Source organism: Leptinotarsa decemlineata, unplaced genomic scaffold (assembly GCF_025532065.1).
Source record: "Leptinotarsa decemlineata unplaced genomic scaffold, Ldec_3_MD MMD2_P_RNA_scaffold_2, whole genome shotgun sequence".
Lineage (NCBI taxonomy): Eukaryota > Metazoa > Arthropoda > Insecta > Coleoptera > Chrysomelidae > Leptinotarsa > Leptinotarsa decemlineata.
Genome location: NW_027412529.1, coordinates 15,656,163 through 15,683,283, shown reverse-complemented (window position 1 = coordinate 15,683,283; position 27,121 = coordinate 15,656,163). Strand labels below are relative to the sequence as shown.

Sequence of the window (27,121 nt, the reverse complement as noted above, 5' to 3'; positions counted from 1 at the left end):
TGTCATTAAAGAAGTCAGTATAACCACAAAGGTGAGGCCGGTTTTTGATGCTTCGGCAACTGATAAGAGAGGTGTATCTTTGAATGGGTGTCTAGAAAATGGTCCAAATATGATTGATTTAATCCCATCACTTTTAGTTAAATTCAGATTAGGAAAGATAGGAGTAACAGCTGACATTGAGAAAGCATTTTTACAGATCAGTGTTACTGAAAAGGATCGGGATTTTCTAAGATTTCTTTGGTGGCAAGATGATTCATATGAAAAAATAAAATTTTTTAGGCATCGTCGAGTAGTTTTTGGTTTGAAATGTAGTCCATTCCTTTTAGCTGCAACTATCAACTACCATTTATCTAGATCACCTCCAGAATTCCAAGACACAGCTTATTTGTTGGAGAAATCGTTTTATGTAGATAACTGTTTATGTAGTTTTGATTCTGAGAAAGATATGAATAAATTTATTATTGAATCCAAACAATTAATGTCTTTGGGAGGCTTCAATCTTAGAGATTGGACTTCCAATTCCAATTCAGGCATGAAAGATGAAGTAGCTCAAAATGAAAATATATATGTTTTGGGATTGATTTGGAATTTTCATAATGATGAACTCTCGTGTGATGTAAACGCACTCATTCAATTAGAAAACACTCCAAGAACGAAAAGAGGAATACTATCAGCAGCACATAGAGTATTTGATCCGATAGGTTTTACATGCCCAGTAACACTTATTCCAAAATTATTATTAAAAGAAATTTGGAATCTAAAAGTTGCTTGGGATGAAGTTTTGCCAAGTGATATTGTAAAACCGTTCGATATGTGGTTGAAACAAATACATTATCTCAGTCTGTGTAAAATTCCAAGATCACTCAGTAGTGGCCAAAGAGTTGATTATGACCATGCAACGATTCATGTGTTTTCGGATGCTAGTAAATCTGCTTATGCTTGCTGCATATTTCTAAGAAATGTAGTGGAAGGAAGAGTGTTTGTTGAACTTGTTGAGGCCAAATCAAGAATAGCTCCTAAAAATATAACCCTACCTAGGTTGGAATTGTTAGCCACTGTTATAGGGGTCAGACTTTGGAAAACTGTAAAAAGTGTGAATGAACTGAGTGTTCTGAAAACATACTTCTGGAGTGATTCAATGGTTGCTCTCACATGGATTAAAACACAAGGTTACTGGAATACTTTCGTAGGTAACAGAGTGAAAGAAATAACTTCAGTGAGCAATGTTAATGATTGGCGACATGTACCTGGTCACTTAAATCCGGCAGACGTTGCTTCAAGAGGTTGCTCGAGTAAGACTTTGGTTGAGAAACAATGGTGGAAGGGACCAGAGTGGTTGAAGAATGATCCAAAACACTGGCCAAACGTAGAGATTTACTGTACGAATGATGAAGTTGATAAAGAAAGGAAAAAGACTGTAACTTCTTGTGTCAGTAATCAAAACCAGTGGTTTACACAAATATTCAAATATTTTTCTGTGTTCACGAAAATTACTAGGATGATTGCTTGGCTATTCAGATTTTGTTATAATGCGAATAAAGAGAATCATAGAAAATCAGGTCCATTAACTTTCGATGAAATTGAACATGCTGAAATTTGTTTATTCAGAGCAATACAGAATGAAAGTTTTTCTGAAAATATGGACGTTCTTCAAAATATCAATTTGTTTCGTTGAGAAGATGGTCTGTTGAGGGTAAAAACTAAATTAATCCTAAGTGATGATTCATTTGACTTCAAATATCCTATTATATTGCCATACAAACACGAACTTGTAGAAAGAATGATTAGACAACAACATCGAATACATTGTCATATAGGAGTCCAAACTCTTCTAGGATTATTGAGAGAAAAATTTTGGATACTGAAAGGAAGGAAGTTTGTCAAGGATGTTGTGGCAAAATGTTTGATTTGTATGAAACATAAGAAAAACCCCGCAGATACACCGTATGCACCGTTACCTTTGAATAGAATCAAACAGTCTTCACCATTCCAAGTAACTGGTGTGGATTTGGCAGGACCGCTTTTTCTTAAAGGAGGCGAGAAATCTTGGATTGTTATCTTCACGTGTGCGGTATACAGGGCAGTACATTTTGAATTAGTGCGATCCCTGTCTACTGAGGATTTCTTGATGGCACTCAGACGATTCGTGGCGAGAAGAGGAAATATTTCTGTAATCTATTCGGATAACGGTGGGAATTTTGTAGGTACTTGGAATTTGCTGCAGAAAATTTCGTGGAAAGAGATTGAAGAATATTCGACAACTAGAAAAATTAAATGGATTTTCAATGCTCCAACTGCTCCTTGGTGGGGAGGATGGTGGGAGCGAATAGTCAGAATTATAAAGGAACTATTGCGTCGTAATTTGGGAAAATCATCGTTAAATTACGAAGAACTCATGACTGTTTTGTGTGACTGTGAAGCAAATATTAATGCTCGACCTCTCACATATATCTCAAGTAGCGAAGAGGATCTGATTCCATTAACGCCTTTGATGTTTATCAGTTCAAATTCAAGCACCGATACTCCAGAGTTGGATATGGTTGATAGAGGTCATCTACTGAAAAGGTACAAGTATCTGCAAAAACTTCGAGAGGGCCTTCGTAGTCGATTTAGGAAGGAATATCTGGCAGAATTAGTCCATACTGGTCGAAAAAGGGTAACTTCACTTAAAATTGGAGATATTGTACTCATTGGAAGTGACAACAAAAAACGAGTAAACTGGCCATTGGGGAAAATTTTACAACTGTTTCCAGGAAGAGATGGAATAGAAAGGGTAGCACGTGTTAAAACAGAACGAGGGGAATTAATTCGTCCTCTTCAGCGATTGTTTCCATTAGAAATTGAGGCAGACACGGAGAACCAATTAAAGGAGACTAGAGAAGGGGATACTAACGAGATACCAGAAAATCGAAACGTAGAAAACAATAGCATATACAATGGAAAGGTAACACAGCAAGGAGAAGATGAAGAGGGAGAAAATAGATGCGAAAGAAGACACCAAGATGCGACGGCTTCATCACAAGTAATAACAAGATCTGGAAGAAGAGTGAAGATACCGAAGCGTTTTGGGTTGGAATGATTTTGCAATTAGATTGCAAAATGGGGGGAGAATGTTGGAATTGTTTATTATAATATATCGATGTTAATATTTTATCTCCCTATAGGAATAATTTTGTTTTATGTTTTTGGTAACTATTGTATAGAGTTCAGTTGTTAAAAATTATTAATAAAAGTCATTACGAGAAAAGTCAAAGTCTATTTTGAAACCGATAAAATTATAAGAATCCATCTCATTTACAATAATGATCAGAGCTTTATGAAGCATCAAAGTTTGCTGAGGTTTGTACAATCTTCTGGTTCGGAACAGTGTTTCAAACTTTTGAGAAGCAGCCTTTGCAAATTCAGCGACATGATTATGCCAATATATTTCGATGTACATTCCAACCCCCCAACAAACTTATCGAAGCAGAGAGCGGAAATTCCTGTTCTGACATTATATCGGTTCGGAGACACTTATTATTTTTTTAAACCAATGCCTGGGTTTTTGTGGCATTGAATTGAACGTGGTTCATTTCACCACAATTCGAAATCACCTCTAGATCCTCATTGAGAAATGCAACCTCCTGCTGCCGGTGAAGATGTGCCTCCGTAGCCGATATCCTGGAATTCAAATGGAATGACGAGACAAATGTGCATTCGTTAGCAAATCAATATATTGGATTCTAGGTTTTATCCAAAAATTGATAGATATACCGGCAATGAAAAGATGGATGAAGCCGTTACTATGTGGTAGGAGATCATTATGAGAAATAAAAAAGTAAAAAGTATAAAAATGTATATAGAAGTATTATTCCTTATTTTTCACTTACAAAGAACGTACTTTCAGGAAGCACAAAAATGATTTGACAAGCCATATCATCGAAGTTTGGCCAGAAAACCCTCATGCCACACATGGTCAAAAGCCTCAGAAATATCAAGCGCAGCAGCTATTGACGCTCCATATTTTTCGTTATTCCAAATATGAGTGACATTCGATAGAAGGTTGCCTGTTGATCTCTGTTTCCGAAAGCCATAATGATGGTCGCTCAATATGTTGAAGCGTTTCAAATATTCAAGGATATGGCGGTTTAAAACTTTCTCACTGATATCACTGATACCAAAGCGACTGGTCTCCAGAAGATTTTACTTGTCCTTTTTGGAAATAGGCTATCTTCCAAGTAGGAAAACCCTTTCCTTCTGAGACAGGTTGAAAAGTCTGCAAAATGTGCAAGTTCATTGGCGTTTATTTTAAGTAATATAATTCACTCAACACTGAGTTTGTGGTCAGATTACTATGTAAATTTGTGAATTGGTTGTTAGGTATAGATCCAGAAGACTAGCATATTCTCCATCAAGGTCAGGAATCTTGGTTGGCTCATTTAAAATCTGAGTAAGTCCGCTGCATATTGCAAAAGCCACAGCTTCGCGACCTTTTTCGTTGATATTTGAAAATTTGAGCCATTCGAGATTGTGAACATTGAAGTCACCGAATTTCGAAATTTTGGCACTGGGATGATAGATTTGCAGAAAGTCAATTGTATTTGTGAGTGAAGAGAATAGTGCCCTATATTGTGTATCGTGAGGTGGTCGATAAACGCAGCCTGAATTCAGTGATCGTCAGTGATATTATCCATACTGCTATATTTTCGGGGACTGAAATTTTGTAATAAGGTATGTTTTATGTTGCCGATGTGCTATATGAGAGGATATCTAAATATTTCAACTTGGGCGCTTTCAACTGGGGCGCTTCCCTTGTGGTAACCCCCAAGGGGAGTGTTTACATATGAAAATTATCTTTCCATCACTGTTTCTCCTGATATTTTGTATGTATGTTCATTTTATATTGTAGGTGTGCAATGAAAATTGACTTCTAAGTATTTCAACTAGTGCTCCCCCTTGGGGATAAAAGGGGCCCATTAACATATGAAAATAACCTTCTCATCACTGTTTCTTGGTGCCGATATATTTTCTGAGGCTGAAATTTTGTATGTAAGTTTGTTCTATGTTATAGAATATTCCAACTGGGGTGCCAGCTGCGGGGAAAAAGGCACGTTCATAAAATAAAGCTACATTTTCTGTAACTGTTTCTCTATACTACTCGTCATGAAAATCATACGAAAACCGATATTCAGTGTTTTCATTCAATTGAATGATTAGGTCCACCAGCTAAATATTTTGAAATCATAGAACTTGGAAATTAACAGATATCCATAGAATGATTTGAATTTGTCGAATACTCCACATGTAAGTTTCAGATAAATAATTTGTTCGATATAATCTAGGAAAAATGAATGAAATGTCCACATTAAAATGAAATGAACTTGAATATGAATGTTGTCTGAATCGAGGGTTCTATCACATTTTAACTATTGTGACATGGTTACTGGTTCTTTTTTATGGAAGTATGATGCATTTCGTACTGTAAAAGTCCAAAATTCTTGGGAAAGAATTTTACAGAAGCTTGAAAAAATGTAGTTATCACCCGAAGACGATTGTGGATACTAACAATCGAAACGTCATGAAGTAACTTGGTTTGGAATCTTCTTTCTTAAGATAATCTAACTCAAACTTCAATGAAACATTGAATTATAAAACAACAATAAAAATTATTTGGCGCTCCAGGGCGACTTCATTGATTCCAGTAGCGCATTTGCTTTTTCAGCTGCAGGAAAACCCGGAAAACCTGCAACACCACATCATCTGAAGATCTTGATCTGGCAATGTCCTCTCTCTCATAAAACAAAATGTAGGGTGTCTCCAGAGGTTCCAATAAATTCAATACATTGCCAGAACACTTGACACGACTATCGTCAAACTCAAACCAGTTTGGTCCAAGACGTAATAATGACCAAATTCAACGTCAGAATCACAGTGAACAATGACTGCATAAATATTAAAATAGTGGTCTGCTAGATTGAAGTGTTTATCTATTTCGAACCTTCGTAGGAGTTTCGTGCTTATGTCAGTGTTAACAGTCAGTTAGTTTGGCGCATGTTTGGCAATACAGACGATCATTACCTGTTGAAAGTTCCATTTTCAGATGATTTAACAATAAGTTTTGAACTGACTGGTTATTAGTCATATTAGGAAACGCTAGTTGAAGTTCCAGAAATTCACATTCGTTTTTGCTACCTCTTAAACATTTACTACAAAGTAAACAAGTGAAGATTTTTTCCAGTAAAATATTTACAATCACAAGACGAGATAGACTGTACGGAATTATTAAATCCAGAGCGGTCAGGAGTATTGATTCTGCTATTGTTTTGCTCACGAATAATATTCATCAAGAACCCCAAGGATTCGGAAAAATCCTCTTGTCCTAAAGAGTATATAGTGGACTGACTTCAGGAAATCGGTTAGAGAGAAAGATGATACATTCTCACGAAACTTCAGCTGCATGAACAGGTGTTTGAGTTTGGTGAATATGTAGGAAAAATTTTTGTTATCGTTCATCATCAAAACCTCGTTCTTGAAATTCTTCGTTACGAACAACACTTTTAAAATACTATTCATGTAGCAAGTATTTCCTAAATTATCTTATCCAATTTTCTTCTCAAAGTTTTCAGGACAACTCTCTACTGATTCGTAAGGAAGAACGTGTTTCACATAATCTGCATGAGAATCATTTCCCAAGCTGCGATCGATCCTTCCAAGTGATGAAGGGTTTCGTAGAGGTATCGATTCGTCTCTTGCTTCATGAAGCTCTTCCACTGAAAGGAAACCAGAACCACGAGAACCGCAACTAATTTTTGGGGGGCATGAATGACCTAAGTTCATTGACCATACTGCAAAAGAAAAAGGTGGATCAATCACTTGCGAATTAACCTTGATAGGCGACTGATGAATATTCACATATCTCGGCTTGTTTCGAAGAGATTTTAGTTCAGTACTGAAAATTAGGGCAACGCCTGATCTCATCAAAATTAAGTGAAGGAGGAATAGTTCCAGAGACCGAAGCAGCATAAACCACGTTGAATAGCAATAATAATTCTTTCTATCAAAAAAGAGGTAGAAAGGTGATCTTTCGTTGCTTGAAATCTTTCAATCTTATATTTTCAATTTTCATTTCTTGTTGATAATTTTCCAATTTTTTTAACTCGTGTTGATAGTTCAATTTTTTGTGTTTTTTTTTGTTGTTGCTTGCATGTTATCCCATTGTAATTTCAGTTTTTTCTTGATAAAATTGTTTTTTCAGCTGATCTTTTCAATTTTTTACAGTTTCTTTCAGGAATTTCAAATCAATTTATATCATATTAGACAATAGAAGTCCGAACTGATGAAATGCTTGAAGAAATGGATTAGTTGAATATATCTAATTGTCGTTTACTATATTCACGTTGTTCTTCCATGAAATCACCAAAAACATTACACCTGAATATCTATGCAGGAAAGTCACAAGCAGGACAGATGGTCAAACAAAGACACCATATAGACATATAGTAAGGGGGCATACTTGAAGACTGGCTGTGAATCAAATTATCTAAATGTAATATTCGTTCAGGTCAGATTCTTCACAAAAGAAATTCCTGTTTTCCACTTCTCCTGTAGCTTTCACGGCAAGAGTCCCAATTAGTAAAAATCTCATAGTGAAGTGTTATACTCATATTTATGAAGATATATCCAAGATAAAATGAGTATTGGATCAGAAAATTTTCAAGGAATTCACGAATTGCACATATATTCAAAAATGTCATCAGTTTTTTGTCTCTTCATTACATTTTCTCTATCAATTCATTTTACTTTTTTGAAAGACGCAATGAATTTATCGAAAACTTGGCAAAGCGGAGGTAAGTCGTTTTTTTTTAAATCTTCTGATCAAACTAACCAGTTAATATGGAATGAATTGATGGATGTAGCCGTTACTACGTGGTAGGAAATCACAATGAAAAGAAAAATTAAAATTTCTATGTTTTTTACCACTTTTATTTCTAACTAACGTTACTGCAGTTTCGTTCTATACGGACATTCTCAAACTAATACAATCATTGTTAGTTTATTGTAGAAATTAGATTAGGGAAATAGAAATTTCCATTCCTCTTTTCACAATTTGTAATGATTTTTCACACTTTCTTAAAACATGTCATACAGTTACTTATCGAATTCCAGATTTGAAGTGAACACATCTAAATTGAACTGACAATCAGATCAGGAACAGAACAATTCCACAGACCTGCAAGCATTCGACCTTTACACAATACGAAATGTCTTTTCGAGTAAGGTATGGTTCAGATGATATTTGGTGATTACAAAATGAAATTGAACTCATGAAGAATTTACAAAGCTTTCAGTATTACTGGTACTTGGTACTGGTACCGAATGATCACATATTGTATATCTTGCAAAATATACCTGCCACTTCATTATGCGTTAAAATATTCCTTTTGTAGATTCATTGAATCTTTCACTTTTCAGAACAACTGAGTACTCATATATAGTGATATTTGTTACGCCTCTGTTGGAATTGAGTTGTTCGTTTCGTAATATATCTCAAACAAATAAAAAATCAATTAACGATTCACCTGATAAATAAAATTACACTCGATTCGATATTGTATCACCTTGAGTTTTGTCTTGATTATCTACTAATAGGTAAATATATAGGTACCTAATTTCGAAAAATAATAAACTGCTGTGAAATTTCCATTCGTTTTCTTATTTCATTCCCAAAATTGTGAAGTAATGGAAGGTTCGTTGTGGGATATCAATGTATATCATAATACTGGACGATTTTTTTTTTCAAAAATTGGATTCAGAGTATCAGCAAGTATCAGCATATAGGGAAAAGTCGTTACCCTTCTTACACTTTTTAGATTAATTTTTTTTTCTTCAAGACCAATTGTCGAATTTATCAACTTTATGTACCAGAGTGTAACAAATATATTGTGGTTTATCACAAAAAAAATCGAATCTATTATGTCAAAAGGTTAAAGGGTTATAGCGATTTTTCTACAAGATATTCGAACGGACGTACGCGACGAACGGGGTACGTTCGTACAGTAGGTGGGGTACTTTCGTACGCCATGTGGTAGATTCATACAGGGTGATCAAAAAGCCAATTAAAGTCGTTGAATTTTTATCAATAATTATAAAAATATTTATTTATCAAAGAACTAACTTAAAAGTATGTGACTTGACTAACAGTCGATAAAACTTTCTTTAGAAAAATAAATGAGATGTTTACGATCATTTTGTATGACATCGTTATAGAGTCTTTGACAATTTGAACTCAAAGTAGGTAATCCTACAATTGGTTGTTACTTTTAAACTTATTGCACATTATAATTATTTGAATCAACTGCAAAAGTATAAAGTCTAGCCATTCTAGCTTCGTATTTGGGGATCAGGGAGGATCATGGCAACATCTCTGATACACAGAGTGTCTATGTCTTCTATATCAGGGAAAAAGAATGACCATGATGATCCTGATTTCTTCCGAAGATAAGATATATTCATGTATGTACGGGAATAATGACTGAGAACTTTTCCGACGTAATGAATAACAGAATTCTTTTTTTTTAAACTTTACCAAAACATACAAAATATCTTCGATTTTCTCTGGTATCACAATTGAATTTTTATTGATACTATGATCATCAGTCTCTTCGTCCATTTTTAAATCAACTGGAGATGTTGAACTCTCCCGCAAGCTAAATTGCAATCCTTCAGATTCATCTTAATCTTCATCGCTTTCTATTTTCTTAGCTTTCTTTTTCTATTTCATTGAACTGATTTCTTTCAAACTACGTTTCACTGCTTTGGTTTTGGCTTTCCTCTCCTTTTTTTTCAATTCTTTATGTCTATGTCTCTCTTCTATTTCAGTTTTTTCAGGTATATCTGTATATATACGGGATTTACTAAACAATGTTAACATTGATCATTCATCACCATTTTGTCGAAAACATAACAATTCTACTTACAATTACGAACTGAACTCAGGTAAAAAATTTACCCACCGCCCGCAAAAACACGTTATGTCTCATCAGCTGAAACGCCCTGGTGTGACTGGCGCGTCACTCCGCTAGCAACATGGCGGTCGATATATCTATGCACATAAGCAAAGATGTGTTTGTATGCCGTTTAGTTTTTTTGTTATACCAACTGTACGAATGTGCCCCGCGTACGAATGGTGACCACTTTCCCCTAGCCGTGACCAAAATTTCATGAAAATATACTTATTCAAAACAAAGGTTTGAAAATTCAAATTTTGAAACTAACTAATAGAAGACACATCCTTTATCAAGAGAGAAAGCCTTGAGAATTTCATTTCGCAAATAATCTTGAAAACTAACCCTAATGCTGACAGTGATGACAACCAGTGTTAGCATGCTGATTGGAGAAATATATCACATGGATATTTGTTCATAAATATTGAATGTAACTTGGTTTGAATCAATGTTTCTAGAATATTCTAATATTCCACCACTAACACCGGCGGATTGATTAATTGCAACAACAGCCATTAGAAAAAGCCAATCTACGAGCTGAACAATTCGCGATCTACACCACAGTCAATTTCGTGGGAAAGTCACCACCCACTATTTCCCTACTAGAATCCACAATGCGGGAATTTACTTTTCGACAACGTCTGGCCAGGCGAATTTTGAAACAGCTCGTTATCAACAAGGTGTCTGGTCCTGATGAAGTTCCCGTCATCGTGCTTAAAAAATGTGCCAATGAACTCGCACCAGTATTTTTCAGACTTTTCAACCTGTCTTACGAGGAAGGGGTTTTTCCTTCTTATGAGATTACTCGCGTTCAGCCTATTTCCAAAAAGGGCAAGAAAAATCTCCCAAATAACTATAGACCAGTCGCTATCAGTGATATCAAAAATCATGGATTAAGCCGTAAACCATCATATCCTTGAATATTTGGAAGGCTTTAACATCTTCAGCGACCTTCTATTATATGTCACCCATATTTGGAATAACGCAATCGGTAAACATGGAGAGTCAAGAGCTGTTGCGCATTTGACCGTGTGTGGCATGAGGATTTGTTGGCCAAACTTCAATGCTATGCTGAAGCTGCTGGATTCAATCCAGAAAAGATCCATCAGCCTGATTGGAGACATGAATATACTTGCAACCTAGATAGAAGAAAAGTTGGCGAGGTATCTCTCTATTAAAGATATTTTCACATGAAGTGTTCAAGTGACTTGGCATATTTGATTCCACCAAAAGCGATACATATCGGAAATACACGATGGCTCTGGTTGCTCATCGTTTCGAGGTTCAACCCAGTACACCTTGAACTCCACTGTATATTTATTTATTTATTTTTTTACGTATTCACCATTAGGAACAACATACATTACATTTATATCAGTGAACTGCTGAAAAGATACATATCATACATATTATAAGACATCAATAATATTAGTCTAACCTTATGTCACTAAGAGATTTTTTCAATTCTCTCAATGAGTTCACAAGGGGATCGACATTATTCTTATTGAACCATCTCATAAATCTGGATATCGGTGTGTTGTAACTTAGTTAATATTATGATTTTTTATGAAAAAAGTGGAGGATTTCTTGTATTGTAAGATTTTACATTGAAGTTAAGGACAGTCGACTTCACCTGACAGTAGTTTGTAAATGAATGTTACATCACGATGAAAGCGCCGCGTGGAAGTTCAGTTATGTTAAGATTATTCCAAGTATTTTGACGAATAAAGTTGGAATATGTCTTCATTTTGAAGGATATATACTTTAGAAATCGAATTTCGACATTTTCGATGTTTTAAATGTCACATGTGTAGTATGGAAACCATGCAACTGAGGCATATTCCAGTGCTGATATGATTGAATCTAATATCGTCGGTCCAATGCCAAAGTCACGAATGTGCCAATTTGCACATTTTCACCTATGTGCAGGAAAATGTCGGAATTTAATTCATAGTAGCAATGCCAAAAGTGCGAAAGTATTTGCCCATCCCCTCTCTTCCTGCTAGTTGGGACGTATTCCACGAAAGCGTCAGTTGGAGATTTGCTGCCATAACGAAAACACGAATGTACCACGTTTGTGCTTTTGCCGTTGCAAATTATTTTAATTTAGATCCAAATTCACGAATGTGCCACATTCATTATTTTGGCAGTGTAAACAATTGTGCTTTAAGATATTCGTGATTATAGTGATCTAGGTAAAATATGAGTTCCCGAATAGCAAGAATATTGAGAAATTGCCAAAAATTACAAGCTCAAGGTAAGAAAATATTAATTGTTAAATGAAAAGAAAATAATAGGATTTATAGTCGAAAATCTTCACTTTTTGTAACAAGCTTTTAGGTTATGTTTCTTAGTATTTTCTTTTTCTGTTTTCAGATGATACTATGCGTAACGAAATGTCCTCAACAAACACCATCGAGCATCCAGATACACAGCAACAATGCAGTGAATTAAATCAGTACCCGTCAACATCTCGCCTGGTTGCCTAACCTGATGATCTGCCTCCAGCTTTACCAGGAACACTGGAAGAAGATTACTCGTATGTTTCTAGATTTTCTTCGGATCTCTATGAACCTTCAGGTTCGTCAGATATAGAAAATGAGAGCTCATGGGAAAGTGATGTTGAGGATTTTCCTGGCCGTGAAAAGGTATCTACTAAAAAAAAGAGAAACGAGAAATTATGGAAGAAAAATGTAAGGAAGGTTAAAAGGCTCAGAGGTGAGTCTTACATTGGTCATAGGGGAATCGAGAACCCTTCACGTCCTCTTTTGCCGGTACCTTGTCTCAATAAATCAAAACATAAATGTGCAGCTTCAGTTACCGAGCCAAACCGAATAAGGGTTTATAACGATTTTCGCAATTTGAGCTGCATTGACGATCAACGTCTATTTCTGTATAATCACATTGAAAAAAAAAACAAAGAAACGGACGACAAGAGGTATCGAAAATTCCAGGAAAAACTACACCTGTGTGTATAGTCTTACGGTTGATGGAAATAAACTTACAGTGTGTAGAGCCTTTTTTATGACCACATTAAATATGACAGACGCCTTTATGCGAAGTGCCGCAAACAAGCACTCTTCCAATGGAGCTTTAGAACCAGATAAACGCGGGAAACATCAACCATCAAACAAATTACCACAGAATATTGAAACATTTATACGAAACCAGATTCTATCCTTTCCAGCGCATTATTGTCGTCAATCTAGTAAAAAGAAGTACCTTGACCCATCTCTTAATGTATCAATTATGTACAGGATGTACACAGAGTTGTGCAGCAGTGAAAATGTGAAAATTGTTACATTTGAGAAATATCGCCAGATATTTTCCGAATACAACTTAGGCTTCTTTAAGCCAAAAATAGACCAATGTAAGAAATGTTTGTCTGAAGAAGAGAAAAGGGTAGAAGACGAAACGTATCAAAACATCTCAATAGAAAAAATGAAGCTAGACAAGCCGGCGATGTGGACAAGTTAATAGCAAAAGAGAATCCCAAGGTCATGGCTTTTAATTTTGATTTGCAGGCAGTGTTAACAACTCCCAAAGGATGCGCTGGACAAATATTTTATTTAAGGAAACTAGCGGTGTATAATTTCACAATCTATAATTTAGGAAACCAAAATGTTATGTGCTACTTGTGGGACGAAACAAAGGGAAAAAGAGGGGCTAACGAAATTTCATCCTGTGTTTATGATTATATTATGAGCCATTCTGAGATCGAAGCAGTGCATATGATGTCTGACGGCTGTGGAGGCCAGCAAAAAAATTCAATATTTGCAGCCATGTGCATCCAACTTCTGGCGGAACATCCATCATTGAAAGTAATTGATCATCGGTTATTCGAAACAGGGCACACTGAAATGGAGTGTGACTCCATTCACTCGAAAATAGAGAAGAAGGCAAGATATGTACCCGTTTATACCCCTGAGGGGTGGGCGCAACTTATAAGAGATGCACGTATCACACCATGTCCTTTTACTGTAAAGTTTTTGACTCTTGATGAATTTTTAGATTTCAAAGGATTTTCAAATAATATTAATTTCCTTAATTTCAATAACATTCCCTGGAGAAAAATTTGCTGCCTTCGGTATATTACAGAGAATAATTGCATAAAAGTTCTTTACAAAATAGATTTTACCGATGTTTTATTGAAGTGAACTGCAAAAAAAACAGAGGCCGTCAAAAACAAGCCCACTTAAAAAAGGCCTATCAAAATGACTTGCCCATCAGCGAGGCAAAATGGAAAGACCTGGATAAAATGTGTAAGGATTTAACAATACCGAAAGCGTACCATGATTTTTACAGGTCCCTAAAAACAAATTCCAAGGTAAGGGACAATTTACCGGAACCAGACATTGGTGAAGAGTCCGATACTGACGAAGACTAAACGTTAATTTTTTAGAATTTTATTGTTGTATTTTATTTTGTTTACTCTGATACCGACGAATACGAAATGTTGATGTTTCATTTATTTTTTTTATAGAGAAATTTTATGTTAGTTTTCGTTCAGTTCGCGACGAAAGATTATGTTTTATTTAAGTTTTTTCTGTAAAGGATTTTTATGTTTGTGTTTTTTTGTTTAGATGTTCACAACGTTGTTTTTAATAAAACTATTGTTAATTTTCTTAATATTATGGGTTTTATTTGTTTTAACGAAACATAGTATGTCGTAAATTTTGCAAAGCCGAAACAACGAATGTGCTTTTTTTTGAAAAATATTACAAACATTTAAAATTTTCAACTGACATTATTTTTTGTTTTGCAAAATATTAAAAATGCGTTTTTCTCAAAACATCAATTATGCACATTCGTGACTTTGGCATTGGACCGACGATATATGAAAATGGATGTTTGTTGGTTGGTTGGTAAGTGATAAACTTCTACATCGCTCAACCGATCGTGATGAAACTTGACACGAATAAGTAATTTTTCATAGAGAAGGTTTTTAGGCTATCAATTTTTCTGTAACTCGCCACTAGATGACGCTGTAGAATAAATTTTTTGAAAGCACTGTTCTATAACGCTGCGCACGCCTAAGTCGTTGATTCTGTCAAAACATTGGAACAGCAGCGATACAGCAACATAGTACTAATTAGTACTACAACTACCAAATTCTATTTGACTAGTTTGGACTTGCATTGTCTAATATATAAAATGATTTGAAATCCCTGATACACCTAAAAGAGAAGAAATAAAAAATGAATAGCTGAAAATAAAAATTATATTAGGCAAAAACCTGAAATGAAATAACAGTGAAATAAAATACAGGTGAAAATAGAACAATTGAACAGAAATTAAATAAAAAAAAAGAAATGAAAAAAGAAAATGAAAATACAAAGTTAAGAGATTCCAAATCACGTTAGTTCACGACGATTCGATTGTTGGTATCTACAATCGTCTTCGGGTGATGACTGGACTGATTCCTCCGAGAGATGACTATTTATGGGTCGTTCGAGTACTTTCACTTATCTCCGATTTCCATTTTCTGCTTCAATAGTTTAGTGGGAGATTACCGTTCGGCGGGAGTTGGCCATATTTCGCTTGATGATGGGTTTCCATACGTTGCTTATCTCTACGCTAGCTTGGCTGAATACGTTATTGGACAACATGTATGCGGCTTCCTTGAATTTTCTCCTAAACCAATGTTCCTCTCTGCGTATGATCTCAGCTTGGGACCACTCGATGTTGTGTTGATGGGTCCAAACATGGACTGCTATTCCTGATTTGCTGGTTTCCCCTCGCTGTGTGTGTTTCTTGTGCTCGGCAATGCGAACATTTAATGGCCTCTTAGTTTCACCAATATAGGATTTTCCGCACTCACAGGGTATCCGGTAAATGCAATTCTTGGAATCGCAGTCCGCATTTGGTGGCCTGGTTTTCGTGAGGCTGCTACGGATAGCTTTACCGGATCTGAAGCAGGTTCTAATGTTATATTTGGAACCAATTCTTCTTATCCTCTCCGATAATCCTTTGATGTAGGGAAGTACAAGCACTGGTTGTGACGGGTTCTCTTCCTTGCGAGACTCCTGCTGTCTTTTAGCCAAAGTCTTTTCTACCATCGCTTTGAGTAGCCATTCCGTTGAAGATCATTTTTGATGAAGTCTAGTTCCGTCTCGAGACCTTCCTTCATATTACAGAGCTTGAAAGCACGGTCTAATAGAGTCTTGATGATTCCGCTTTTAGTCGATTGATGGTGGTTGAATTTGTGGTTCAGATACTGTCTCGTGTGAGTGGTTTTCGGTATACAGATGTTTCCCACTTAGTGTCGGTTCTCTTTACCAAAACGTCTGAAAATAGCAATCCGTTGTGGATTTCCTTCTCAATTGTGGAGGTGATGGAAGGTCTCACGCTGTTGATGTGTTTCAGGAAGGCGTCTAGTTCATTCAGTATTCCCATGGTTCTATATTATGAAGGTGTCGTCAATATATTTCTACGAGACTCGAGGTTTTTTGTGGGCTTCTTCAATGGCCAGAGTTTCAAACCACTCCATATATTTGGCTATGACTGGTGAAAGTGGCGATCTCATTGGCAGTCCTTCATCTTGTGTAAAGAATTCGTCCTTCAGTTGGAAGTAACAGTTTCATACACAGCATCGTAATAATTCCATAATTACTTTCATAGGTAGATTTGTTCTCTCTTTCAGGTTCTCGTCTTCGGATAGCTTTCTCTGTATGATTTGGAGAGCTTCTTTGACTAGAACGTTGGTGTAAAGGCTTTCCCGTCAAAACTGATTAGTTGATCTCTCTGTGTGACTTCAATTGACCCTAGTAGTTCGACAAAGTGCCTTGAATTCTTCACAAAAGACGATGTCCTTGTAATGGTTGTATTATGGAAAGTAAAAATCTAGACAACACCAAGTCTAATTTTTGGACAAGGAAAGATCATCGCTAAAACCCACCACAGTAAGTCCCCTCACTTGTATGGACTATCCAAAATCCACAAGAAGGACGTTCCGCTCAGACTGATCATCAGCTCCAGAGATTAGGCCACTCAAAACTTGTCTGGTCACTAGTTCGGACTTCCATTGTCTAATATAAAAAATTATTTGGAATCCCTGAGACACCTAAGAGAGAAGAATTGAAAAATGAATAGCTGAAAATAAAAATTATATTGAGCAAAAACCTGAAATGAAATAACAGTGAAATAAAATAGAAGTAAAAATAGAACTATTGAACAAAAATTAAATGAAAATGAAGGAATGAAAAAAGAAAATGAAAATACGAAGTTAAGAGATTCCAAGTCACGTTAGTTCACGACGTTTCGATTGTTGGTGTCTACAATCGTCTTCAAACAATACCAAATTCTACGCGGGCAAAGCCGCGGGCAACAACTAGTAACAATATAAAGTTCTGAGGTTATAACATGACAACTCTTCACCATTTCTCATTATAAATTCTAACATTTCGCTTCCCTTTGCAGGAACGTTATTGAAGTGTCTTTTGAAGTTCAGTTGTTGATCTAAAGTGATTCCAAAGTCTCTTATTTCGTTCACCCTGTCGAGTACTTTTCCATCAATATAATAGTCATATTAAAGGATATTTTTTGATTTGGAAAAAGTGATGACGTGAAATTTTTTCTTTATGTTCAGGTGCAAGTTGTTTGTTAAGAACCAATCTTCTAATATATATGAATTACGTGTCACGTTGTTTGTCTGCGATGGACTCCTGATCTACTCAACTGATTTCAATCAAATTTACACACCGTGTGCAGTTTGATCCAACTTGAAAGATATTATAGCTCACATCTCAATTTATAGTCGCAAAATTATTTCATTGCAAATCATTTGTCTATTTGTTGACATTCACAATTATCTGATAACTCCAAACGATTTTAACAGATGGCGATATCTGTTGATTGGATCTGTTGTCTTTTGAATCAATTGATACTGTTGTTGATGAAAATGAAAGTGTGAATTTTCCAATTGAATTGTTGAATACACTAAATATACCATAATCTTCGATTGAAGATTGGTTCCCCTATTATTCTCCAACGTAATTTGAATCCACCTCAATTATGCAAAGATACGCGTTTGGTCATCCAAAAGATCACCGGAAATATATTTGAAGTAACCATTTTAACTGAGAAGTTTAAAGGTTCTGTTGCCACGTATTCCAATGATACCGTCAGATTCTACCATAACCTTCAGGAGGCTACAGTTTCCAATTAGTTTAGCTTTGGACATGTATATAAATGAGTCTCAAAGACAAATACTGTCAATTTGTGGTTTAGATTTGAAAAATTTATGTTTTTCTCGTGGGCAACTATATGTTACATGTTCACGTGTAGGGAAACCGTCGAATCTATTTGTGTTAGCTAAAGACAGGTTAACCAAAAATGTTGTGCAACGATAAGCGCTAAATTAAATTGAAATTAAAAGTATAATTCAAAATAATAAACATTATTGTAAAAAAATTAAGACTATCTGCCCTACCTACCTCATTCATAAGTTTAATTGTCACATGTTATCTATAACAACTTTGTAATATACTTATTCGTTACAAAATTGAATAAAAATATTAATAAATTTCAAAATTAATTTATTTTTATTGATTTTTGCTTGATATCAACTGTACGAAAATTTCAATCAATCGTGTTCAAAGTCCTTTCCTTTCAACTCCCAATCTAGTGGATTTTTATACCAGCTCCCAATCAGCAAAATTTTTTTATGATTTCATGGTGCTGCAAAAGTTCTATTTTGTTGGTATTTTATAATTACTTCCAATATACTAATTGATTATATTAGATGAGCCGTGAATATAATATAATTGTAGGCAATAAAAGTGTTTCATAAATTTGCCATAGAAATGTTTATGAAATAAAGTACACAATTTTGTTCTCATTACCATATTGTCACTTCATTGATAATTTCACAACTATTTCATTGAATGGTATATTTACTACAATTTCAAAACAATAAAATAACTGTTATAAAATCAAATTGCTTTCACTAATATATATTTGCTGTCAACAGGAATAAAATGCATCACTTAAGAAGAACCAGCTGACATTGATTTTAGAGGTCGTGTAATGAAGAATAGTTTGTCAAGTTTAATTTGACTAGCGTTTCAATAACTATATACCTAATAACGTCGGGTAATATTGATCATTGGAAAAAAATTTAAAAAGTGGTTCGTTTTAGACGGAGACCCACGTAACCTAGTGCTTCAAATTTGTATTTGCTAAAAACAGGATTATCAATGATTGAAATATGTCGATATGAGTGGAGCACCATGTATATATTATATCCTCAAATCACTAGCTCAAAACTCCTTCAAAATCCAGCCTTTATAATCGATGAAAGAAGCTTCTCAGCCAAAACATCCCGGCAGATAAGATTCATTCAAAAAATACGTGAGAAACCCTATCTTCATTTTTATAGAAATCTATAGCTTTGAAAGTAGTCCGACTCTGCCGCAATACCATCACACCTAGAAGTAAGTAAGTGTTTCTTAACAGTTTCATAGGGGTAACATAAAAGCTAGAATAAATTAAAACTCTTGCTATTGATACCAAATTATTTCATAGAACGACGCCATTTTGAAATGATAGCAATTCAGAATACTGACATTAGGTGAGTTGAAAATATGAATTACTGCACATATAGTAATATTTGCAGATGAAAAGTACATAGATATTACGAGAATATATCATTTAGAACAAACTGAGTTAATTTGCAACTAGAAAATGAATACGTCGACAGAGTAAATTTGTGTATAATTTATAATTTTTTCTAAAGATTTCAATAAAAGAGTGGCGTGCTTAAATTTTACTAATAATAGGCTATATATTTGACGATAAAATTTCATTCGCAGTTAAAATATCAATCATTGAAGCACAAACAATGTCTTCAACAGTTTCAAAAGTACAGAATTGAAATTATCAAAATGGCCCCAACCTTTCTATTTGCTAGTTTCTAGTTGGTGACATATCTATTATATTCTCATAGTGTCCAATACAAAATTACTTCTTCTGCCAGGATTACATTTTATAACTATTACTTGGAATTAGTAAAAAAACTCCTATGAAATTGTATTTCAATCATTTTAAAATATTCTATACGAAACTACTTTTCAAGAGTGTTAGATAGTAGCTGCAGAAATGTTTTTAAAAATGTTTTGTAGTGTTTGCAAAAGGCGTTACAAAATATTTTTAAAGACCATAATGTTTTATAAAACGATGCTAATTTCCTATTTATAGGGAGAAATACACTTTATTAATTTGTTTTTCCGAAACGTTTTCACAACCATTATAAAATATAAAATTGCTAGTTGGGCTTTAACGTTTCCGTCTTCGTTCGTAAATAATAATTTCATTGTACTGAGGGGTTACGGTAGTAGACAATCTGTCATGTAGGTCGCCATATTTTTTTACAAATGGCATCTATGTAAAAAATTATGGTGGTCCCCGTGACTGATGTTCTCCTACCGTTCCTCTTGAATAGTTCACTACAATGTGATATAACAAAAACCTCAACCACAGCAACGCGTGGCTGGGTCTGCTAGTCATAATATCTGATTCGTTCTGAAGAATATGACTGTCTGAAACAGTATAAACTGATGAATATAATTTCAAATCATCTGCAAATAGTGAAAACTGTGTATACTGTAAACAATTTCCAATGTCATAGATAACAAATAGATTGAACAATAATGGTCCACAATGTGATCCTTGTGGCACACCGGAAATTACGGGAATTGTTTCAGAAATGTAATTATTAATTCTAATACACTGAAAACGTTGTATAGGAAAGCTACTTATCCAATTCAGTATACCAGTACCAAAACCTCGATCTAGAGATCTGCGTTTATGAGATCGTTTTTCCAAATGAATCTAATCTCCAGCGATTCAAATCCAATGTGAATCGCAACTTCTGCACAGACGCCGCTCCCAGAGATTTTCCTGTAGTGCTTGTGTTTCGTCTTGAAAAAAATTGCATAGACATGTTGAAATGCTTCATATTGGGCAGAGGGGCTGTAGCACTGATGGACAGTGCCCTCTGGTGTTGGATCATGATTTTTTTGGGATATGTTACAACTATTTACGTTAGAGTAACACCTGCAGGAAAAAAACATGAAGCTATATTAGTGGCGGGAATCCTTGTTGGTTTTGTATACCTATGCGAAGTTGAGATGGTGTCTTTGTAGGCGGAAAGCATATTCCCAACTAGCAATCTTATATTTTATAATGGTTGTGAAAACGTTTCGGAGAAACGAATTAAAACTGTATTTCTTCCAGAAATGTTTCAATGTGTCCATAAAACAACTATAAATAGGAAATTGGAACCGTTTTATGAAACATTATTAATATTTTGTAAGGCCTTTCACAAACACTACAAAACAGTTTTATAAACCCTTCGGCAGTTACTATACAATTTTTCTGAAATTATTCGTAAAGAATCGTACAAAATAATTGAAATACTATTTTATAACAGTTTTTTTGTAATTTCAAGTGAGCTTTATAAAATATAATGCAGCCTAAAACGATAAAATAAAAAAGTCTTCAAAATATTTTCTTAGAGGCGCAAGAAGTAATTTTGTATTGGACACCAGGAAAATATAATAGATATGTCACCAACTGAAAACTAACAAATGAAAAAGTAGGGGCCATTTTAATAATTCCACTTTTGTACCTATAAAACTGTTGAAGACATTGTATTTCAGAGATTGATATTTCAACTACGAATAAAATTTTATCGACAAATATATAGCCTTATTATTAGTAAAATTCAGGTGCGCCACTCTTTTGTTGAAATTTTTGGAAAAAATTATTATTTATACAAAAATTCACTCTGTCGACGTATTAATTTTCTAGTCGCAAATTAAATCTGTTTGTTCAACTCGGCTAATGTCGTTATTCCGAATTGGTATCATTTTAAAATGGCGTCATTCTATAAAATGATTTGTCATCAATAGCAAGAGTTTTAACGTATCTCAGCTTATATGTTACCCCTATAAAACTATTAAGAAACACTTCGTTCTAGGAGTAATGGTATTGTGGCAGAGTAGGACTACTTTCAAAGCTACAGATTTCTTTAAAAATGAAGATAGGGTTTATCACGGATTGTTTGTATAAATATTATCTGTCGAGATATTTTGGCTAAAAAGCTTTTTTCTATATATATATATATATATATATATATATATATATATATATATATATATATATATATATATATATATATATATATATATACATATATATATATATATATACATATATATATATATATATACATATATATATATATATATATATATATATATATATATATATATATATATATATATATATATATATACATATATACACACATCACTACAAAATAGTGGGCAAACCGCGGACATGTGTTTCTGGCTATTGGCCTCATCAGCGCGGTGCAGCCAAGTGCAAAGATGGGCAACACTTGTTTGCCGAAAATAGGAAGCAACACATACGTACGGAGTCAATAACAGGAGCCAACCGCACACTGGAACCACAAATGTGCAATAATAAGATTATATATCTTGTAAAAAATATATAAATATGGAGAACTTACTAACGTGAGAATAAAATATGAAATGGTTCAAAAACAGATAGAAAAACATTAAATAATGATAAAAATTTTGGCTGACAATGCCAAGTGTGAAAATCCTGAATGATACTCGACTTACTAGATCTTTTATTTTCTTTATCATATTTCAGTAGGTACGTGTAAATTTTACTAAGACTATCAATATCAGTTCGATTATTCATTGAATGTTCTTCGTTATTAATATGTATCATTTCCAAAAATATTCTTTCAGTTGTATTGGTTTCTCAATCTAAAATATTTGGATTTTCAAAATTCATTTTATGATCCTCCGAATTAACATGTTCTGTTAATGCACAAGAATTAACATTTCGTTTACAGTCGCTCTTATGGGAAGTAATGCGACTACTTAGAGGTCTAGATGTTTGTCCTATATATGTTTTAGAACAATTTTACAAGATATATAATCTTATAATCTTATTATTGTAGTTGTCCTGACGAAGGTGTGAAATATACCGGAAGCTGGGCTGTCACAAAGAGTTTTCTTTGTAACAGCCCAGCTATTGACTGCAACCTCACGAATTAAAATATATATATATATATATATATATATATATATATATATATATATATATATATATATATATATATATATATATATATATATTATATAATTATACACCACCTCTAAAATCAATGTCACCTAGTTCTTTTTGAATGCTGCATTTTATTCTTGGCGACAGCAAATATATATTAGCGAAAGCAATTTGATTTTATAACAGTCATTTTAATGTTTTGGAATTATAGTAAATATACCATACTATGAAATAATTGGGAAATTATCATTATAGTGACAATATGGCAATAAAAAGAAAATTGTGTTTAAAAGCATTTCAATAAAATAATGTGATTAAAGCTACAGGTAGCAGTTATAAAATGAAATAATTTTATAAAGAGCATAAAAACCTCACAGAAAAGTGCTATAAAGTTATAGGAAAATATGTTTTATAAGTTGATTGTACAAACGTTTCTGTGATATTTTCGTGACTATTTCATAAAGGATTTTTTATTTCTTTTACAACTGTTTTATTGCTTACAACTGTATTATGTTCATTGAGAATTGAAAATCAATGTTTTTTTGTGAATTGGAATCTTCAGAGACTAGACTGAAAACAAACAGTTTATTTTCGAGAGACTTTTCTCGTCAGACCAAAAGTAATAGAACTATTTCAAACCGGATTCTTCAACCGCTGTCACTGTCAGTGCACTCACTCATCAGACAGTGATGCAAGTTGATCAAATCGTAAGTTATACAACATGATAAAAACAAGTTATGATGTTCGAAGGTTATTTGCAAGGTATTCATTTCGTCGTCTATATCATTGAGGTGAATTGTTTTTATTCGCTTTTGCGGGCCTGTTAAAAGTGAGGAGGGAAAGTTTTTTACAGTTATTTGTTGTTTAGATTGGCAGGTAACAACTTTTTGAATAATTTTATTGTTTTTTTTCATAAATATAAATGATGAAGAGTGGGTACACATACTTGTTAGATTCTAAGTAGGTTGTCCAATTGAAATTTCAATAAAATTACCTTCCCTATGTGAAAATATTTTGTACTCCTAAATCATACCATCAATTCTGAATAAAAATAATCTGATATGAATGTACCTACTCATTGGGAAAATTTTAATCGCAGTCGTATATGTTTTTTTTACTGTTCCTGATTGAGAAAGCTACCATAAACTGAAAGTTAACGCAGATACAAAAGGTTTCGAAAACCTAACGAGAAATTCAGCGTTCGTTAACCACTTTTTTTTAATTCATACAGAGGCTCAAGCCACACATGTTTTTCAGAATAGAATTGCGAATTCAAAAAGCACATTGTGAGATTTTCACTGAACAGTTTTACGAAAACATAACACGCTATAAAATAGCTCCTTCAGGCCTGTCTTCACTGACTCTTATTGAAATGAATTGAAATTTTGTTGAATTATGAGTTCAACATTGAATATTGAAGAAATTCCGAGTTCAAAGTCGGAATATAATACAATTTTCAGTTTGAAATTTGAATCTACTAGAAACTTCGATTTCGTAGTCGAAATTTAACAAAATTATCATTATTGAATTTTTCTTTTAATCTCAGAATGATCTTTATTTCTGACACTGAACTTGGAATATAAGAAAAATCGTATATATAGGTATTTGATAATTTCCTATAAGACTCACAAGACTCAGATCCGAGTCATTCCATATGGATCTGTCTTTTATGTACGAGAATGATCTATTTATCAACATCAAAGACAAAGTCACTGTGTTTGTTGATGACACCACAAAATGGCAGCATTCCAAAATAAGAATAGCAACATTTCAGAGGTCTCAACAACTAGACTTGAAAAGAGAAGTAATGCTCCTTCGATAACATACTATACCCAAGGACCACTTCATGACATTCATCTAGGGAATGCAAGAATTGAGTCAGTTGAAGACTAAACTATTGAGTTAACGTTCGGATGACATTCTCTTATTTGATAACCATACCAAGTTCATACAAAAAACTGGAATTGACAAGTATTCCTAGCATTCATGCAATTCAAATGTGGAAAACTTCTGAAGGAAGCAAATTATTCCAAAATTACCTCTCAAAAAAGATATATACATCATACATAGAAGTTATTATCAAGTACAAACTGAAATTATTAGTCCTCTCGGTATAAACATTGAATCGCACGAAAGAAAAAGTAACTCCGAAAGAACTAATGTCATATGAACATTCACTTGTACATGAATTACTTTTTCCTATTCAGTTTGTATTACAAACTTTCGTTTTGGAATTTCTGCAGAAAACTACACAATATGGTACTATAAAGAGTTTCGATATGGAATTTCGCTCACATGGAACCCTGAAATCCTCAAGGGAAGACTTCTAAGCTTCAGAAAAAGAAATTTATCTCATGGTCTCATCAACATTAATCTGGATGGAACACTCAATTCATTAATAAAATTGCGACCTTACGTCACTAATGAGTTGAATCCACTCATGTCAAGATTATATGCTCATTTCATTCAATCCCAGACATAGGAATCTTGTTCAAACTGAAAAGAGTATACATTTGGGAGATATTAGTTTTTCGGAGAAAAGTGTGGTTTTCTACATTTCCATCTTCCAATGTCATATTGACATTGAATGACAAGAAAGGAAAAATACTTTCGAAATAAATGCCGAAACGATATGACATCACCTGACAGTACATGTTCGTTACAAAACTGAATCAGAAACAATCAAGAAGAGCTGGGAAACATATGTTGCTGGATAACATTTTTGTGAATATTTTGTTTGAAACTGAATGTCTTTCTTCTTCTATTTGGAAGTTTCTCACAAGTTTTTGTATAGAGATGGAGATTTTGAAAGTCAACAAGTTTTTCTCAAAGACGCGTAGTGAATTGTTCATACTTAATTTCATAAAAATTGTGGTCTTCACTACTTCAATTTTATTCTATGTTGAAAAACCATATTATAGTTGCGAAGACAATGTTGTCAACAAGAAAGAACTGTTCTTTGGTCACGAAAGTGACCAAAGAACAGTACTATATATCTACACTCCTACATTTCTGTAAGTACTACTCACCACAGTCATACTCGGTATCTTGTATATTTGCAAATGAATTGGTAAAGTTCAACCTAATAACATCTGTAACGTTTACTTGAAACTCATTTCTTGATATCTTTCCTTCACACTACTTTTAACAAAGTCGATTTGTCACAGACGGCATATAGGTATCACTTTTTCCTCAAATGGTATTTTGGAAAGGTACACTCGTTTATTTTTAGAAGAAAAGTCGTTATTTTTATCTAATCTGTTATTTGTGATACAATAAACCAAAGAAATATTTTTTTTCCAGACATATCCTGAAACAAATTGTCGATTGATTCCGTATAACCAACTTAGTTGGATAAATAATGACGATTTTTTTGTAACACTTTATTCAGTGAGATTTTTGCAACATGATTCAATTAGTTCTGGTGGCTGCTGTATTAGCAGCCATTTTGTATTACTTCTGCATCAAACCCATGAACTACTGGAGAGAACGAGGTGTCAAACAGAACGATCATCCAGTATGGCTATTTGGAGAGAACTGGAGAACAACAATCAGAAAGGAAAGCTTTTTTGAGTTAGTTGTCAGGTGTTATAACCAATTTCAAGGCACAAGGTAAGTGACTTCAACCTGAAATATAATTGATATTCCTTCAAGTGCACAATTTGAATGGAACTTCGGGAAAACACTTGAGTTCTACATCAATTTTGACGTAACAATTTTTTATGAACCTTGCTCACCTGAAACCAGGAACATTTCGACTTTCGCAGAAGATAGATGATATGTTTTGAAAATATCTCAGTTGGAATTTGGAAAGCAGGGGACTTGAAATCTATTTATCGAAATGTAATGAAACTTGTGGAATTAGGGTCAGTCATCATCATGGTCACCGACCATGATGATGACTGACTGCAACAAATTTATTTGAACAGTTTTTCGTCGAATGACCATTTAGAAGGGCTAGTAATTGATTTAATTTCAAGTTGATGCTATCCGTTATCCACAACAATCCACAAAATCAATAAGAAAAATACAGC

The 27,121-nt window shown here is 34.0% G+C and overlaps 2 protein-coding genes across 2 annotated transcripts in view; one reads left to right on the top strand and one right to left on the bottom strand.

Moving 5' to 3' along the window:
- LOC141487456 (uncharacterized) overlaps positions 1 to 27,121 on the bottom strand; it is a 92,542-nt gene that overhangs the window by 25,761 nt on the left and 39,660 nt on the right. The gene's annotated exons all lie outside the window — the stretch shown is intronic.
- Positions 23,808 to 27,121, top strand: part of LOC141487454 (cytochrome P450 9e2-like) — a 32,279-nt gene continuing 28,965 nt past the window's right edge. Inside the window, exons 1-2 of the mRNA XM_074186538.1 lie at positions 23,808 to 23,963; positions 26,391 to 26,699. Of these exons, the coding sequence (XP_074042639.1) occupies positions 26,494 to 26,699 (206 nt within the window). The 5' untranslated portion in view covers positions 23,808 to 23,963; positions 26,391 to 26,493. The remainder of the gene's footprint in view (positions 23,964 to 26,390; positions 26,700 to 27,121) is intronic.